This window comes from Paroedura picta, chromosome 1 (genome assembly GCF_049243985.1).
Source record: "Paroedura picta isolate Pp20150507F chromosome 1, Ppicta_v3.0, whole genome shotgun sequence".
In the NCBI taxonomy this organism is placed as follows: Eukaryota; Metazoa; Chordata; class Lepidosauria; order Squamata; family Gekkonidae; genus Paroedura; species Paroedura picta.
Window position 1 is genome coordinate 93,829,423 of NC_135369.1, and position 18,512 is coordinate 93,847,934.

At 44.0% G+C, this 18,512-nt stretch overlaps 1 protein-coding gene across 3 annotated transcripts in view; it reads left to right on the plus strand.

Annotated features, from left to right (window-relative positions):
* Positions 1-18,512, plus strand: part of PRKN (parkin RBR E3 ubiquitin protein ligase) — a 951,947-nt gene that overhangs the window by 837,505 nt on the left and 95,930 nt on the right. For all 3 annotated transcript variants that reach the window (XM_077348081.1, XM_077348097.1, XM_077348089.1), the window contains one exon: positions 1,125-1,274. In XM_077348081.1, the coding sequence (XP_077204196.1) occupies positions 1,125-1,274 (150 nt within the window). The remainder of the gene's footprint in view (positions 1-1,124; positions 1,275-18,512) is intronic.

The following is an 18,512-nucleotide window of genomic DNA, read 5'->3' on the forward strand; positions in this document are numbered from 1 at the left end:
TCATCTTGGGAGGGGGGAGGAAAACCCACCTCGGTCCCAGATTTAAAGGACCCTCAGCAAATTAGCGACAACAACAAAAGTCTGCGGAGCAGCCAGCCCCTTTCCTCCTCCTCCCCCTCTCTCTCTCGGAGCACGAAGATCCTCGCTCGGCCAGCAGCCGGCAGGCAGCCCCGCTCCATCGCCTGGTTTTTCCTCCGCTCCGAGCCGCCGTTCGGAAGGGACTTTCTCCCAGCACGATGCAGAATAACAAATACGACAAAGCGATTGCTCCCGAGAGCAAGAATGGGGGCAGCCCTGCCCTGAACAACAACCCAACCAAAAGCAACAGCAAGAAAGTGTTGCTTATTTGCCTCAATCTGCCTTTTCATGGGTGAGATTTGAAACCGGCCGGCTCCCCCTCCCTCCGTCTAATCCACTCTCCACGTATGCCGCGTTTTGGTTGTAGTTGTTGGTTTTTTAAATGCCAGCCTTTGGCGTTCTGCAAACTTCTCCTCTCTCCACAGTCTCCTCCTGGCCAAACTAACCAGTCTCGCCCTCCTCGGGCCCCGCGCCAAAAAAATTTGGCTGCTCTCGCGCACTCTCTTTTCCTGCTTTTGCTAAACTGTGCAACGAAGACTGACCTTCTCGAGCCAATCTGTTTTCCAAGGGCTCCTCTGAACCTGCCTTTGTCAGGCAAGCGCCAGTTTTTGCCTGCTCTGTTTTCATGGGTTATACCTAAGCAGGGGGCTCGCCATGTCAGGCCGGGAGCAACTGCGAGCCGCGCTGCGCGCAGCTCACAGTTGCTTGGGCTGGGAATCAGAGGGACCAATCGGCAAGCGCTTCGCGCCTGCCGATTGGTCCCTCCGATTGTCTGTCATGAGGAAGGGTCCAATCCGGACCCTTCCTCATCCCGGACACATCCCGCCCCAGAACACCTTACTCTTTTATTTAGTCCATGGTGCCCGCGGCGCCACGGGTGGTGTACAGATGGGCAAAATCTGCTGTTAAATACTCAAACTGGTATATTGGCTTTGTGTATAATGTAAGAAATAAGATAACGGTGGGGCATGAAATCTGTTTACTGTTTATGTGGTTTTAAAATCTGAGGTAAAGTTACTGAAACAACATAACATATTTCCTTGCAGTACAACCGTTACCAGGACTATGGGGCAGAAGAGTGTGTTCTGCAGATGGGTGGTGTGCTATGTCCCACTCCCGGATGTGGAGCTGGCCTGCTTCCAGAACCCGAAGTGAGAAAAATAGTGTGTGAACCATCTAATGGAATGGGCTGCGGGGTAAGAAATGTTCGCTTTTGTTCACTCCATCAGGGTCAGTTTAAGACCAGGAAAATAATCTGTGGGTTTTCTGATTTCATTTGTGACCCTGAAATGCTTTTCATATCAGACTAAAACTTGGTAGAACCAATAAACAATTCTGTTTCTGCACCACAACCACTCCGTCATGTAGAATATGTCTGTCCCAGAATGCTTTGCTTTAATTGGTTTGCAAAGTTGCTGATCTCAGTAGTTACAGTGAAGAGTGAGGCTGTGCAAATGACAAGCCAAGAGCTTTGACTCTTTAAAACTCCCAGTAGTCAGCAAAATGGAAAAGGTTCCAGAGCCAAAAGGATTTGTTATTTTACTAGCTGCAGTCTCTCTAAACAAGTATGGGGAGGGAGAGGGTGGGAAAGAATTCAGTAAGTAAAATGACACTGGGTTGGGAACAATCAATGAAGATTAATGCAAGTATAATGAGAGAGTTGCATGAAAGATGGTTTTTAAAAAAGAATGGCCAGAACATAAATTGAATGAATTCTACATACTGAGAGATTGCCTCCTCCTCCTATTAAAGTTCCATTACAATAGTATCAGCACTGGTCAGCAGTGCACTCAGTGTATCAGATAAGAAGAATTCAGACATATCAAGATCTCTTTTTGTGTGGTTGCTCCCTGGCCCTGACATTCCTTCTGTCAGAATTCTTCAAAGGCTTGGAACTACTCTAAGCTTTATGAAAAAGCAGACATATCCTCTTCCTCAGCAGCTGAGGGCGGGGTTGTATGATTAAATCGGCATCTTGGAAAGTTTGCTTGTCAGAAAAGAATTCTCTCTTTCCAGCAAATGGAGCTTGATGTCCTATGAGGAGAATTCAAGTGATATCTTCTGATGCAGTAAAATCCCAGAAAGACCTTTCCAATATGTCCTTTTCTTTTCAATTAGGTCACTTCCAGGATATCCTGTGGGTACTTTTCTTTCTCTCTTTAAACAGGCTTGTAGTGGTCAGGCATAGAAATGGGGATGTTTTAGGGCCGTTTTAGATGGTGCTGGAGATCTGTGATCAGATCATCAAGATTCTCTAAACAGCAGAGATGGAGGAACAGATCTGCACTGGAACTATGGGGCTGGATGTTATGGGAATGGACATTTACCTCCTTGCCCTAGCAGTACTTTTTGTTGTCAGAGTTTAAATATGCAAGGAAAGCAATGCAGCAGGCGGCTTAAAAGAATAAAATAGTTTAGAAGATAAATAACTTCTTTTTTTGGGGGGGGGGGAGAGAGAGACAGATCTAGCTAACTGCCTAGCTGTTCTGCATTCAGTCTGTCTATTATGGAGGCAAGCAGGGAGGAAGTGTGCTCAAAGGAACAGGAAGTCTCCAATGAGCCAATCAACACAGGGGAAGAGAGAATTTGAAAAGTATCAGGAACTTTCGAACTATGCTAAATATAAAATTCATCCCATTCCCCTTGCAACACACCCTTTTGAATCATGCATGCTACAGAGAAAGCATTCAGAAAAAAATATCAATTATATTTATTGGAGCATTTTTTTAAAATTCTGTATGGGACAAGAGAGGATAATTTTTAAAATGTAGACGTAAAGTAGGAGGAATCATTTTGAATAATGGAAAATATTGCAATATGTTAATGCTAAGCTGTCAAGCCACAGATGCCAGTATTTCTTCAGACCAATATTACTGAACATTTTCTTTACACAATTATAGGGAGTTTGTCTAGTATTTACCAGTATTTTCAATATTGTTTTCATGCCAATAATAGGATCAGAGCAAATTCTGTGTGCATGTATGTAAATATGCAAACATACACATTAATATACTCGGTATTATCATTGACTCCAATAAAATGTATAACATAGCCTTTTCTTAGTATGGGATTAGAAGGATGGTGTTGACACTGCCTTTTGGGTAACAAAAGAAATTTTACTGGTTGTCTTAACTGATAACAGGGTGACAGGGCAGCCCCCGAGGTAGCAGCCGGGGAATAGGACGAAGAGGAGCCATGGCCCGGTACCGACTGATCCACAGACCGGTCCCGGTCCCCGGACCAAGGGTTGGGGACAGCTGTACTGTGCAATATTTTTGAGATACTCTTTAATTGCCAGTTCTGGTGACCATTGGAATTCAGCTGAGTAGTCAATAAATAAGTTCTCGCCTACTTTTGAAATCAGTGGGGAATTACGCACTGGCTTCCACAGAAAAATGAATTTACCATGTACTCATGTGAATTTGTAATCCGTTAATATTAATCATTCAATGTGAGGAAACTGATGTTTCTGAGTTTCTTGATCCCAGTTCATGGCAGAAGATGGAGATTTGCACTTGCCGACCTCCAAATGGGGCCTGGAGATCTCCCAGAATTACAATGGAGCTCCATATTACAGAAGCCATTTTCCCTGGAGAGAATGACCACTTTTGAGTATAGACTGTTCCCTGACATGGTTCTTCCCCTCCCCAAACCTCACCCTCCAACCCCAAAATCTCCAGGAATTAACATCACAGAGCTGGCAACCTTGTGGAATCCTCAGTTCTCTAATTTCTATTATGACTGTGAGTATGTATGTGTATGTTTTATACATGATCTGTTCAAAGTCAGGAGTCATCCTTCCATGGTCCACTTTGGGTTTAGGGGGAGGGGGCTGAAAGCCCAAAGCCATGGGCATGTGCTCATACTGAAACAACGGTATGTGTATATGAAGATGGGCACTCGTGTCCTGTAAACAGAATCCTATAATGCAGTAGAAGGAGGAAGTTGGAGCAGTGCTTATCTGTGTATTTGGTACCATTCTGGCAGACGTAATCAGGTCAAAGGCTAGGTGAACTGTGCCTTTATCTACTTTCTCTAAATGAGAAAGGTTTAGCTTTTGATAACATTCCACTGATCTCAGGTTTTTCAGTGCAAGTTCATTATTTTTACATCAAATAATGTAGAATTTCAAGATTATTTGGAGTACCATAGGGACACTCCTGTCTGCTTTTTGTCCCCTCACAGACTCTTTCTCAGTTCTCTTATCTGTAAAATAGAAATAATTGTCTCACTCCAATGTTGATAGAAGGAAACTCATCAACACAGTCACAGGCAGGTACCATGTCTGGTATTTCCTTAAAATAGTTCCTGAAACTGTTCCCTAAGATAGTCTCTGTCAAGCATATTTAAATGACTTGGACATTGTTGCTCTTTGGTTTTCCAGAATAACAATACAAAGAATATATCTTTAGGGAGACTGATATTAGACAATATGCATTCTGTTCAATTGTTCTATTGGCTAGGATCAGAAAGTCTGGGTGGATGATTTGCAATTACTAATGTTGTATTCCTGCATTTACAGTTTCTTTATCTTTTTTCATTTTTAATCTTTACTTATAAAAATACTAATTTGATTCCCCACAGTATTTGCATTATGCAGTGTCCTTCCACCTTCATTGTTGATCATTAGACCAATCTCTCTTGCTTTCACAACTGAGATGTAAAATGTTGACATGTTTAATATAAGAAACCAGCTGCAAAATATGGAAACCATTACACTGTACCAACTAGCTTGACGGTTGAAAAGGTGACTGTAATCAAGGTTCATGAAAGCTCAATAAATATCTCACCTTTGTCTTGCTCTGTACTAGATGAGCTTATTAATTCCTATATATCAAAAGAATGTTTCCCATTCAAAGAGTACATTTCTGATGAGATTAGGCCTGAGCTCCAAGGAAAAGTACATGATTTTTCCATTTGCAATGGATACTTTAAAATGTGCACATGTTGTCCATAGTTCAATCAACATTTTCAATACCAGATTAACTTCCTACATTGTATTGAATACTAGAGGCAAAGCCTGTCGTGCCCAGGAAGGCAACAAGTGCTATCTCACATGGATGACCCTCCTCCACCCCCTGGCACGTGGGAGTGGCTCAGTTGGTGAGAAGGGTGGCCAGTGTTGGCCCTCTGTCTGCAGCGCCACTGAGCATTGTCATCTCTCCTTCACTCTCCACTGAGCATTGGGACTGGAGCAGCCCAACTGGTAAGCAGGGCCACTAGGGCTGGCCCTCTGCTTGAGAAGCCACTGAACATAGCTGGGGAGGAGACATGGGAACTGGAGCAGCCCAGGTTGTCCAGCTGGACCACTGGGGCCAGCCCTTCACCCACTGTCCCAGATTGCCTTCAGCATCTTGCCGCGTAGCAGGGCTGGCTCTTCTCCTGCCCTGGTATGTGGCTGCAAGTGGCAGGAAGGAGAGGGAGGAGGAGGAGGTGAGGAAGGAAGACCTGTAGTTGGCCCTGAGTGGGGGAGTGCCCTCTCCCTGTTGGGTGCATATCTCCCACTGAGGGCCAATCGATCACAGTTTTGCCTTGAGCTTGGGAACATAGTCAGAAGGTATGTGTGCTGTTTTATATGTTATGCTATGGTAAGATGCTATGGTAAGAGGTCAAATGAGGTTCTTATCATCAGGCTAGAGATGACCTGTACATTCAGTAAATGGGATCTTCCTGATTTTCCAAGAGGTAAAAGTCTCCCCAACTATTCCCTAGCTTTAGGTACTTCCCCACCCAAGCTGCTATTCTTGATGTGGGGGAAATGCATGTTTCTTTCTGACTTCCTGAGCAGAGCAGATATCAATTCAGTATGGGAACTGAGGTCAGGAAAGAGTGTAGGTGGGAGAAACGTAACAGCATTGGTGCTGTGGCTGGATCCAAATCTGCCTTTGGCTGCTTTTAAACTTTTTATTTAAAAAACCTGTTCTAGGTTGGGGTGGGGACTGGACAAGGCGTGCTCCAGTGCCTCCCAAAACTGGCTCAGAGGAGAATTGTTTTGTTGGAACATCATGTTGTAACTGTCCCATCACATATGTACCTTTACACTTTTTAAAGCTTGTTGGTGCTGCCAGGAATAAAAGGGGCTTGAACAAATCAGCACCTTCTACATACCTGTCCCAGCATGTAATGGAAGATTGCTTCAGAGCTCCTGAAATATCATCTGGGACTCCTGTTTCTTGTGGAAGCAGATGAACCAACTGTCTCTGATGCTGGCCTATAGGCCTTGGCAGAGGTCTTGCCATGCCACTACTGGCCTTGAAGCAGATCCTAATTGGAACACCTTTCAGGATCCTTATATCCCTTGTTTTCAGTGCAAAGTGTTCAAAACATTGGCAGTTATTACTGCACGAGATACAAGAAAACAAAATAGCATCTCTGGATTGCAATTATTATTGTAAAGAAAATAGAGCTTTGTTTCTATGAATCAAGCATAGTTAGATTTGCTAGAAGTCTGTTTACTTATCCAGTGAATCCAAGCAGTTTTAACTCACTAGCATGTATTTTGTATGCATGTATTTTGAAAAATGAAGATCTGGCTACCTCATGCATGTGACAAAAAATGAGATGTAGCTAAACCAGCCTCATCTCTGGGACTGCTCAGAATAGAAACATTGAAAAATTCTTCCTTTTTATATTTTGGATTCTCTGCCCCCACTTTATTTTCTTCCAATTCCTCTTTTTGGAAAATGTACTATAAATATATTATTATGGTCAAGGTAACATTGGAGGACATTGTTAAGATTAAAGAGCTGGCTCACAGCTGAATTGTTTCGGCACATCATGTTGTGACTTTTTTTCCAAGGGGAATGAAAATGAGACAGACATTTTCCATTATTGCTAAATGCTGAGTTGCTAGCATTATGCCACAAGCTCTAGGCAGTAATCATGTATAGCTTTCTTCTATTGAGTGGGCACTCTCGCCTGTAAAAAGTGGAATTCCATCTTGTTGACACATTATGCTTCGCTTGCTAAGCAAGTTGTTTTGCTGCTAAAATATGACAGGCTTTCCAAGGATGACTGAAACACTGTTTTCTGGTAATGTCTAACATGGTTTGCAGTGATCTGCAAGAAGCACAAGAGCCGTTAATGTGTGCTAGATTGCTTAGAAGCCTTAATGTTATCTTTACCCTATTGTCAGGCAATGTGATTAGCATATCAGGCTGTTGCCAAAGGACATAATTATTCCCGGTGGCTATGCCGTGCTGTACAGCAACCTAGTGATCCTGTGGCAGATATGAAACTCAAATGTCAACAGTGACAGACTATACCAATCTGGAGAAGCATTTCCATTCTTAGCAACATGGATCCCATCAGTTTTCCTGTTATGAGAAAGGGCAAGACAAAGAGTTTACATAAGGAGAGCCAGCCAATTGTGTATATTTGGGTTAACAACTGTAGAGAATAGCTCGTTGTACCTGTACCTCCCAGCTGCACCAAGATTGATGGTGATTTCTAAACATTTTTCCAGCCAATTTGGGGAAGGTAAAGCAGATTAGAGTGTGACCTTTAGAAACAAAAATAAAGGGGAAAACAGTATATTTCCAACATACACTGAACTGTGGTGTTAGGTGGCTCTCTTTATTCATTGAACCTATGTGAAAAGTAGGGGTGAGGGGTGAGGTTCAAAGTGGCAACTGGGAATAATTCTGCAAACTTGGATCTTATCCCAGAAACAACTGCTGATGCATTTGTTTGTTGAAAACTCTGGGATGAGAAAACTGGAAAGTTAGTGATTGCCAGTTACAGGTAGGGATGTCAGCCTCCAAGTGGGACCTGGGGATCCCCTAGAATTGTAAGCCATCTCTAGACTGCAGAAATCAGTTCCTTTGGAGAAATGGATGCTTGGAGGATGGGCTTAAGGGCATTGTACCCCATGGATATTCAGCCTTTCCTGTACTCTATCTCCAGGAGCTCCTCAACCTGTATCTGGTTCCCCAATCTATACCCCCCTTCCCCTGCTAGTGACCTGGGGGGGAGAACGTGGCAACCCAAAAAGGGAGATCAAATTAAAAGAGTGTCCAAGAAAGCTTTCTCCCCTCAGGAGACTGAGGTGTTAAGCGAACTGCTCTGTTATCCCAAAATGTTCTGATCAAAAATTGAGGGAATCAGCTATAGGAATACGGGTATAACTAGCAGGATCTGTTTTGCACAGTTTACGAGGTGATTAAGCCCTTCAGGAATCCAAGATAGACAATAAATACTGTTTAAAATAGTATTGTAGCTTTATTTACAGAATAAGACTAAGCAAAAGTTGGTGGATGAGGTGAAGGAGGTGGGGACCCTAGGGGGAAGTAACCATGTCCTCAGAGAATTCCTTTTGAGATGGGAGGGGGCAAGGAAGCTTGTAGCTAGACACAGATGTTGGATTTTTGTAGGGCAAACTTTAATAAACTCAGAGGCATGATGAGTGTCATACCATGGACGAGAATGCTGGAAGGGAAGGAAGCATGTGAAAGGTGGGCGCTACTCAAACAAGAGCTATTGCATGCTCATTCCATGACTATCCCAGAAAGACGAAAACACTGCAGGCACTCTAAGAAGCCTATTTGGATGAACAGAGAACTTCAAGAGGAACTAAGAAAGAAATGGGAAATGTTCCGGAAATGGAGGGAAGGACAGAGTTCTAAAGAAGAGTACCTACAGGTTACTAGGCACTGTAGATCAATCATCAGAAAGGCCAAAGCTGAGAGTGAGCTAAGATTGGCCAGGGAAGCCCATTGTAACAAGAAAAGATTTTTCAGTTATGTGAGGAGCAAACGTAAAGGAGGCAATAGGCCCACTGTTGGGTGCAGATGGACAAACTCTAACGGAGAATGCAGAGAAAGCAGAAAGGCTCAGCACCTATTTTACATCTGTTTTTTTCCCACAGGTCAAAGCGTTTAGGCACATTTAGAGATGGCAGTAGCCAAGGGATAGTGTCTGGGTGGCAGGTTGACATGGACAGAGAGGTTCTCGAGAGGCATTTAGCTGCACTGGATGAGTTCAAATCCCCTGGGCCGGATGAAATGTACCCGAGAGTGCTCAAAGAACTTTCCGGAGAACTTGCATAACCCTTGTCCATCATCTTCGGGACCTCTTTAAGGACTGGAGATGTCTCGGAGGACTGGAAAAGAGCAAACGTTATTCCGATCTTCCAAAAAGGGAGGAAGGATGACCCGGGAAACTACAGACCAGTGAGTCTGACCTCTGTTGTGGGGAAGCTAATGGAGCAAACATCTGGAGGACAATTTGGTGATCCAAGGAAGTCAGCATGGATTTGTCTCCAACAGGTCCTGTCAGACCAACCTGGTTTCCTTTTTTGACCAAGTAACAGGTTTGCTGGATCGTGGAAATTCGGTTGATGTCCTTTACTTGGATTTTACTAAAGCTTTTACTTTTACTAAAAGATTTTACTAAAGGTTCCCCATGATGTTCTGATGGATAAATTGAAGGAGTGCAATCTGGATTTTCAGATAGTTAGGTGGATAGGGAATTGGTTAGAGAACCGCACTCAGAGAGTTGTTGTCAATGGTGTTTCATCAGACTGGAGGGAGGTGAGTAGCGGGATACCTCAGGGCTCGGTGTTCGGCCCGATACTTTTTAAGAGAGCCAGTTTGGTGTAGTGGTTAGGAGTGCGGACTTCTAATCTGGCATGCCAGGTTCGATTCTGCGCTCCCCCACATGCAACCAGCTGGGTGACCTTGGGCTCGCCACAGCACTGATAAAGCTGTTCTGACCGGGCAGTGATATCAGGGCTCTCTCAGCCTCACCCACCCCACAGGGTGTCTGTTGTGGGGAGAGGAATGGGAAGGCGACTGTAAGCCGCTTTGAGCCTCCTTCGGGTAGGGAAAAGCGGCATATAAGAACCAACTCTTCTTCTTCTTCTTCTTCTTAAAATAATTATTAATGATCAGGGGGTGGAGGGACTACTCATCAGATTTGCAGATGACAACCAAATTGGGAGAACAGGCAAATACTCCGGAAGATAGAGACAGAGTTCAATGAGATCTGAACAAAATAGAAAAATGGGCAAATTAGAATAAGATGTAATTTAATAAAGATAAGTGTAAAGTTCTACATCTGAGTCAGAAAAACGAAAAGCATGCCTACTGGATGGGGGATACGCTTCTAGGTAGCACTGTGTGTGAACGAGACCTTGGGGTACTTGTGGATTGTAAACTAAACATGAGCAGGCAGTGTGATGCAGTGGTTAAAAAGGTGAATGCCATTTTGGGCTGTATCAACAGGGGCATCACATCAAAATCACAAAATGTCATAGTCCCGTTGTATACGGCACTGGTCAGACCACACCTGGAGTACTATGTGCAGTTCTGGAGGCCTCACTTCAAGAAGGACGTAGATAAAATTGAAAGGGTACAGAGGAGAGCGACGAAGATGATCTGGGGCCAAGGGACCAAGCCCTATGAAGATAGGTTGAGGGACTTGGGAATGTTCAGCCTGGAGAAAAGGAGGTTGAGAGGGGACATGATAGCCCTCTTTAAGTATTTGAAAGGTTGTCACTTGGAGGAGGGCAGGATGCTGTTTCCGTTGGCTGCAGAGGAGAGGACACGCAGTAATGGGTTTAAACTTCAAGTACAACGATATAGGCTAGATATCAGGAAAAAAAATTTCACAGTCAGAGTAGTTCAGCAGTGGATGAGGCTGCCTAAGGAGGTGGTGAGCTCCCCCTCACTGGCAGTCTTCAAGCAAAGGTTGGATACACATTTTTTTGGGATGCTTTAGGATGCTTAGGGCTAATCCTGCATTGAGCAGGGGGTTGGACTAGATGGCCTGTACGGCCCCTTCCAGCTCTATGATTCTATGATTCTATTCTATGAAAGTCATTTTTATTCCCCGTGTCCTGCAGTTTCCGTATAACTGAGCAAAAACAAACCAACTAACAAAAGAAAAAACCTTCTTGAAACTATTGTGGTTTTTGTGTAGAGAGTTAAAAGCATCATTGATAAGAGCTGGCTATTTGTTCAGTAGAAAACAGTTTTAGTTGTTTTTCTATACAGCATCTTATTTTTCCTACAGTTCTAATTGCTTCATTTCTAACTGTTATGAGGTTTGTTTATCTCCCACATTGTGTATTTGGGGTTGTTTCCCTTAAAGACAAGGCCAGTAGAATGTTGACCTGTGACTTTGCTGTGACTTCACTGCTCTGCTGCAAGACAGTTGTTTCTGAGATGGCCAGCAGTGATCTTCTTATGGGAGGAGAAGCCAAGGGCAAATCCAGTAACCACCATGTATTATCATAACCTGTGCTCTTGGCAGAGGGCTGCAGTTCAATGGCATTATGATTCTAATGTCTCTCCATCTCCAGCAGTTTGTAGTTTGTTCTATCATTCCTTTGATTCTGTATATATAGGGCAGATTGTTTAACTACCTTTTCATGATGTCACAAAGAAGAAGAGTTGGTTCTTATTTGCCACTTTTCTCTACCGGAAGGAGGCTCAAAGCGGCTTACAGTCGCCTTCCCTTTCCTCTCCCCACAACAGACACCCTGTGAGAGAGGTGAGGCTGAGAGAGCCCTGATATCACTGCTTGGCCAGAACAGTTTTATCAGTGCCGTGGCAAGCCCAAGGTCACCCAGCTGGCTGCATGTGGGGGAGCGCAGAATCAAACTCGGCATGCCAGATTAAAAGTCCGCACTCTTAACCATGACACTTTATTTATTTACGGTCATTTAGACCAAAATTTTTGAAGCACTACTATACAATAGCAGTTTGTAAAGGGAAGGTAATACATTAAAAGGTTAAAAATGCATCAACAATAAAACTTAAAACTTCTTCACCATAAAAGCCAACATTTAGAAGCCGTTGACTATTTTACACGGATAAAATGAGCCATAAAAGCTATCTTTAAACCCCTCCCCCCCCCGCTCTGGAGGAGCGGGAGGAATAAAAGAGTAAGGGCATGTGGGGAGGAGTTAGGACGGGCTCTGTCCGGGATAAAAACTCGGGGGGCCCAATCAGGAGCCGCGAAGCGGCTCCTGATTGGGCCCCCCGAGTGTCCATCCAAGGACAAGCGGCCGCCCTAACTTCACTTCAAGAAGGACGTAGATAAAATTGAAAGGGTACAGAGGAGAGCGACGAAGATGATCTGGGGCCAAGGGACCAAGCCCTATGAAGATAGGTTGAGGGACTTGGGAATGTTCAGCCTGGAGAAAAGGAGGTTGAGAGGGAACATGATAGCCCTCTTTAAGTATTTGAAAGGTTGTCACTTGGAGGAGGGCAGGATGCTGTTTCTGTTGGCTGCAGAGGAGAGGACACGCAGTAATGGGTTTAAACTACAAGTAGAACGATATAGGCTAGATATCAGGAAAACATTTTTCACAGACAGAGTAGTTCAGCAGTTCAGCAGACAGAGTAGTTCAGCAGTAGTTCAGCAGCCTAAGGAGGTGGTGAGCTCCCCCTCACTGGCAGTCTTCAAGCAAAGGTTGGATACACAGTTTTCTTGGATGCTTTAGGATACTTTGAGCTGATCCTGCATTGAGCAGGAGGTTGGACTAGGTGGCCTGTGTGGTCCCTTCCAACTCTATGAGTGTATGATTCAATTACACTAATACATACAGCAGCAAGAAATAAGATAGGAAATTGCTACGTTTGGGAAAGAGGGCAGCAAGTTTCATATGATTACCTATCTTGCACAGTTGGATGCATTGAGGGAGGAGGTCAGCTACACGAATGAAACCAGCATCCAAGTCAGGTGTCGCTAGAGGGAAGTGAGAACCAAGGAAGGGTTATTATGCAAAAAGTGGACTTTGGACAAAAGGGTGCAGATGCCCCCTTTGATGTGGGCCCAAAAGGTTGATTTATCCAGGATCAAAGTGATCAAAGAGAATGATCTGGGAAACCTGGGACCTGGTTTGATCTATGTGACTAAAAGCCTGAAGAATATTTCAGGGGTTTCTTAATAGTAGAAAAATTGAGAAAGGCTGGGATAGATGGATCTTCCCTAAGTATTTTTCAGTATTCCAACAGGTGTTTCCTCAGGGATGACAGCCAATTACTTATAGTTAGGTGTTGAATTCCTGGCCTCAACCATAGACATGGCAGAATAGCTGTGTCTTACAGGCCCTGCAGATCTGGTTGAGATCTCACTAGTTGAGATCTCTCATCTCAATTGGCAGAAGAAGAAGAAGACTTGGTTCTTATATACCGCTTTTCTCTACCCGAAGGAGGCTCAAAGCAGCTTACAGTCCCCTTTCCTCTCCCCACAACAGACACCCTGTGAAGTGAGTGAGGCTGAGAGAGCCCTGATATCACTGCTCGGTCAGAACAGCTTTATCAGTGCTGTGATGAGCCCAAGGTCACCCAGCTGGCTGCCTGTGGGGGAGTGCAGAATCAAACCCGGCTCGTCAGATTAGTCCGCACTCCCAACCACTATACCAAGCTGGCAGAACATTCCCCCAGGCCAGGGCCAGTCTCACCTCTTTGGAGCCAGGGACCCTGAGCAGGTCTTTACCTGAGCAGGGAGAAGTGTCTTCTGGCTGCTGAAGTGCTAGAAACAGCAAAATGAGGATTTTTCTGTTTACTTATGTTACTTATAGACCACCTTTCTCACTGAGACTCAAAGTACATTGCACAAGGTGAGTCAAACACTGTTGGCACAATGGAACAACCACTAAAAAAAAAAGCAATAATGTTTGGATTCCAGAAACCTGAAAGCAAGCAGAAATCTGAAAAATGGAGCTGAAGCAAGGTTAAGCAACAGAAGTGAACCATTTGATGTGATGAGAGAGAAGACCAGACATTTTTACTGTGACATCATAGAGCAGTCAGCCACCTATGGAGAGAAAGGAAGTGCTAGAGGTGAAAACTTTATATTCTTTTTAAAATGCTGAAATCCTCAACGAAAGAATCCTCTCAGGATTCAAGGAGGCATTTGCAGCTCTCCCACTGACAGTATATCATTTTCAACTGACTGCATCTGAAAATAGAGAAGGCAAATCAGGAGGAATCTAAAAATTAACATAATTGAGGACCAAAGTGGTGAGCTTTTGTTTTGAACAAAGAAGTGCATCACTGAGCCACAGAAGATGAAACATTAATGCTATCAGCCAAAGTCATGGGCTGACTAGAAGTGACAGAGACCAAAAGGAAGATCCCAATTACTGAGCAGCCTGATACAAGCAATCATTGACAGGGTTTTTTTTCAGATACAAGCAGGAAAATTGACACAGAGGCTGGGCAATGGAATATAGCTAATAAATGTAAAAGAGAAAGAAATTGAACTTTAAGCTCACAAAAGGCTTCCCTGGATGCTTTGTATTCACTTTATTGTATCACAGCATGTATGAGTTGTTTAATCAATAGGGAAAGTTGGAATTCAAGGTGGAGAGGAGGATTATGAGGAGCTTATTGACCTGGTATTTATAGTTTGTGTTTGCTCAAACTTTTGATAACATGGAAGAAAAAGAATGCCCGCCATGGCTGTTGCTTAATCTTTCAAAATGACCAATAATCCAGTTTTACCACACATTCAGATATAGCAAGATTATAAACCGCAGCTCACAATCTGACAGGGTCCACAAATAGGCATTGATTAAACTATTCTGAGTAGTGACTGCAGCACAAATATATGTGATAGCCTTGAGAGAAGAAAACTAGGCCCTAAAACTTGGTTGTACCATACTGCTGATAATGGTAGCATTGGGAGCTGTGGGAGACCATAGAGGAAAAAAAGCACAATCATATAGTATGCATTATCTGGTTGCTGTATATATTATCTTGCTCCCACCATATTGTCTACACTTGTATTACTATTTTCTGCCTTGTTAACATATAATAGGTAACATTTCTTGCTTTGTTTCAGATTTCTGTAATGCTAGTGTGATTGCATGGCTTCTTGGACGTCGCATCCTATTGATTGCAGTTATTTGCATTAGGTAATCCCACTTGAGTCTCAGTGAGAAAAGCAGACTAGAAATAAAGTAAATAATGTTAAATTTTAAAAGACTAGTAAATGGTAGGTTTTTTTTTTTACTCCATTCTTCTGAGAAAAGTTCTAATATTTCATTGTTGAATGTCCAAGTGCCTACCTTCCTATGCCCCCGCAGGGCTCTTCACTCTGCGGGTGAACACTTGCTGATGATCCCTGGCCCACAAGAGGTATGCCTGGCCTTAATCCAGGCCAGAGCCTTTTTGGTCTTGGCCTTGACCTGGTGGAATGAGCTCCCTGGAGAGCTGAGAGCTCTGTCGGAGCTTTCTTAGTTCCGCAGGGTCTGCAAGAACTCTTCCACCAGATTTTTGAGTGAGGCTAGGGTAATATCAGGGCTTTCTCAGTCTCATCTACCTCTAAGGGTATCTGTTGTGGGGAGAGGAAAGGAAAGGCAAATGTAAGCCACTTTGGGACTCCTTCGGGTAGAGAAAAGCGGCATAGGAGAGCAGATCACGGATATTGTCAACTGCTTCTTACAATCTGGGGAGTTTCCAGGGCTTCTTAAGGGGGCGGTGGTTTATCCTCTCCTTAAGAAACCATTGCTGGACCAGCGGGACCCAGCCAGCTACCGACCAGTCTCGCATTTAGTGATTCTGGGGAAGGTGGTTAAAAGGGCCATGGCGGACCAGCGCATGCGCAGCCCGGCCGTGAATGCGCAATGCGCGGGCACCGCCCTGATTCCCTCTCCCCCCCTCCCGCAGTAAGAAGTTTCCCGGGCCGCAAGCTTGCGGCCTGGGAAGTTTTTTACTGCGGGGGGGGGGGCGGGGAGAGGGAGCCGTGGCCCGGTGCCATGGCCTTCGCGGCCCGGCACCGGGCTGCAGCCCGTGGGTTGGGGACCACTGGGTTAGAGGATTAATTCCACTTAACTTTGCCCTGCCCTCCTCTTGGCATTCTAATTGAACTTAGAGCCAGTTTGGTGTAGTGGTTAGGAGTGCGGACTTCTAATCTGGCATGCCGGGTTCGATTCTGCACTCCCCCACATGCAACCAGCTGGGTGACCTTGGGCTCGCCACGGCACTGATAAAACTGTTCTGACCGAGCAGTGATATCAGGGCTCTCTCAGCCTCACCCACCCCACAGGGTATCTGTTGTGGGGAGAGGAATGGGAAGGCGACTGTAAGCCGCTTTGAGCCTCCTTCAGGTAGGGAAAAGCGGCATATAAGAACCAACTCTTCTTCTTCTTCTTCTAATAAAAATCATGCTCTGCAGAGATCCCCCTCTCTTGCTTCCAGGTTAATTCTACGTCTGTGCTAAAAATGTTTTTAAAGTATACTTGGAAATGTATAGCACAGTTTCTTTTCCCTTACAGATGATGATTTGTGTTTCGTATTTGAAGGTTTAAACCAAAACTACTGCATTATCAGATCATTCAAGAAATTACTTAGTGGAAATGTGTGATTTTTTCCCTTTTGTGTTGAATGTAGGAGGCTTAAGAAACTTCAAATGTTCTTTTGAGTTTAAGAGCTAGCACTTAAAGAAAACTTCACTCTAAAATAAATATTTTGGGCCTGTTTCATGTAGCTGAGAATAGCCAAGGAATAACGAATATTCTCAACCTGAACAATAGCATTGCTACTGCAAAGCTGTATTGCAAAAAGTAAAGGAAATATCATAAAAACTGAAATGATCTGTGAAAAGAAAATAAAGTGATCCAATTAAACAAGAGACATCTATGGCACATAAAAGGGAAGGCTCTGAATTGAAAACAGAGCTGTGTTGTTGAGGACAATGGGTAACAGTAATTCAAAGAGAGGCATGAGAAATAATAGACAACCAGCTACACTCTGGACATAAAAGAATATCCTAGAGGAAAAGGGTGTGTGAAGGGGAGACATTCCGATGTGGACAATATATCCTTGAACGGAGTCCTTGACCTAGGGCACTGATTCATGGCTGGATAGCCATATCTCAGATAATTTCATTCTATCCATACATTTTTTTGAAATTAAATCATTGATATCACCAGGAAATTATTTTCCCTTCTCTAAGAGCTCTTATGTTACATCAGATGGTAGGCAGCCTGGTGATGGAAAATCTATTCTTCTGGTACTTACAACATGAGCCAAGAGATAAAGTAAAACGTTTAAAAAGTACTAGCGTCCAGCATGATCTGATGGGATCAGCTGCCAGAAGGGCTTGGATAAGCAGGCTCAGTCCCAGGGGCCTTTTAACCAATGACAGAGATAACTCTCTCTTTTTTCTCACTAGCACAGCTATTTTCATTCTTGGGGATATCACTGCTTGTTTTTAGGATCTAGCAAGTGCTGTTATATTTCAGTGATGATGCCAGCAGCCCATGTTTTCTCTGTTGATATGAACATGTTAATGCTGCATTATGGAACATGAAATGTCCTGTTTTCCACAATGGGAGTGCGGGGTAAATACGCTTTTTTAAAATCTAAAACATGAAGTATGTAAGGAGGTCCTCACAGTTTGGAATACACTGTGCCAAACTCAGCTGTGGCTCAGCAATTGCCTAACTGTTCAAAATGGGCTATTGAAGAAAACATTTTAGATTTCCATGTAAGATTGCTAATCTCCAGTTGGGGGCTGAAGATCTTCTAGCTTTCAGCTGACAGCAGAGATCAGGTCTTCCTGGAGAAAATGGCTGCTTTTGAAAGAAGATTCTGTGGCCCTCCCTCCACAGGCACTCACTCCTGCTAAAAAAAAAAAGAAGGAAAGTACTGGTAATTGGAGACTCCCTGCTAAGAGGAATGGATCGCCATGTGGCTGGGCCCGATCCCCTAACCCAAGAGGTGTGTTGCTTGCCAGGGGCGAAAATTAAAGATGTTTCAGAAAGGCTGCCCAAACTCCTCAAATCTACGGATGGCTACCCATTTGTGATGGTCCATGTGGGAACGAATGACATGTCCCTGAATACCATCGCTCCTATTAAAAAAGACTATCAAGATCTGGGGAGGAAGCTCAAGCAAATGGGGGCACAAGTGGTATTCTCTTCAATCTTGCCTGTCAAGGGAAGAGGGATGCGTCGGGAGAGGAAGATAATGGAGGTGAATCACTGGCTGCGTAGTTGGTGCCGGCAGGAGAGATTTGGTTTCTGGGACCATGGGATAGGCTTTCTTGAGGAAGGCCTACTAGCACCTGATGGACTGCACTTATCGAAACTGGGGAAGAATGTGTTTGGCAGGAACCTGGGGAGATTCATCAGGAGAGCTTTAAACTAAAGCCACTAGGGGAAGGAGATGATCAACATAGGGAGTGTATGGAAGGAAAACGATTGGAGGCAGCCCAACCAGCAAGGCCAGCTCATAGGGAACCAAAAATAAAAGGATTCAGAAGTCTTTATACTAACGCCCAAAGCATGGGCAATAAAAAGGAAGAGCTGGAACTTCTCATGCTGATGGAAAGGTATGATCTAGTAGGCATCACAGAAACTTGGTGGAATGATTCTCATACCTGGAATGTAATGGTGGATGTATATGAACTGTTCAGAAAAAACAGAATAGATCGAAGAGGTGGAGGAGTGGCACTGTATGTGTGGAAAGGGCTTA